The 951-nt window shown below is 53.1% G+C and overlaps 1 protein-coding gene across 1 annotated transcript in view; it reads right to left on the reverse strand.

Moving 5' to 3' along the window:
• The window catches only part of LOC104525905 (tubulin gamma-2 chain), a gene marked incomplete at both ends in the record, with an annotated part of 5,708 nt that overhangs the window by 4,479 nt on the left and 278 nt on the right, over positions 1-951 (reverse strand). Inside the window, one exon of the mRNA XM_010169183.2 lies at positions 746-814. Coding sequence (XP_010167485.2) covers positions 746-814 — 69 coding nt within the window. The remainder of the gene's footprint in view (positions 1-745; positions 815-951) is intronic.

A 951-nucleotide genomic window follows, 5' to 3' on the forward strand; every position in this document is an offset into this window, starting at 1 on the left:
CCAACTTATTTTATGGTGACATTTTCCCTTCCCCTGTTGCCATGGGACAGCCTGACACAAACACCAGGGAGCCCTGTCTGTCTGCGCTCAGGAAATGGTTTTACATGGGCAGTGACCGAGGTCCTGCCAGAGGCACACGGCAAAGCAGCCAAACAGCTGCTGGGACCCCCAGTGCCCCTTTAACCTGGCTGGAGAGAAAGAGCTGCAGCTGCCTGTGCTCATTCTGTAGATTTCAAAGCACTCAGGAACTTTGGGTCTAAACACCTTCCTGCCAGCAGCCCCGGGGCTCCCTCTTCTGTGGGGGCAGCAGGTGCCTTGTTCCAGCACAGCCCTCCCTACCCCCGAGAGCCTTCACTGCAGGACAAGCAGTGTGTGTCCTGGTCCAGCTCACACACACGAGAGCCATGGCAGGGATGTGCAAAAGGAAAGTAAAAAGCCCCATAATGCCTGGAACTCTTCCTGCAGACTCTGTCCTGTGGGAAGTGCCCCATGCAAGCAGAATTTGGGGCAGAAAAACGCCCCGCTGGCATACAGGAGGATTTGTGGGGAAGCCTGGCAGATGTGGCAGTGATGGGAAAGAGCATCTTCCCTGAGTTCCCCTCTACATGTTCTCTGCTCAGCACCTCGAAGCAAGCTGAGCAAGTCTGTGTTCAGCAGAGGACTGAACTCGACCTTATCAAAGAGCAGCCTGGCCTGGAAAACACCAAACAGGACAACCAGACCCAAATCCCCCCGATTTACTTACTTCCAAACTGTCGCTTCCATCAGCCTCTCTGTCTATTATATCAAAAATATCTTCATGGATTTTTTCTCCCTGCAAGAGAGATCAGACCAGGATTTGTTCCTTTCCCACAGAAAATGGAGAAGAGCTGCTCAAGCCTGGTGTGAACTCAAGTTAGATTGGCAATGTAACCCCGTGCCCAGGGTGCCATCAGGTGTCAGTTCCTGCTG

The sequence above is a fragment of the Antrostomus carolinensis genome, unplaced genomic scaffold, assembly GCF_000700745.2.
Source record: "Antrostomus carolinensis isolate BGI_N321 unplaced genomic scaffold, ASM70074v2 scaffold43405, whole genome shotgun sequence".
Lineage (NCBI taxonomy): Eukaryota > Metazoa > Chordata > Aves > Caprimulgiformes > Caprimulgidae > Antrostomus > Antrostomus carolinensis.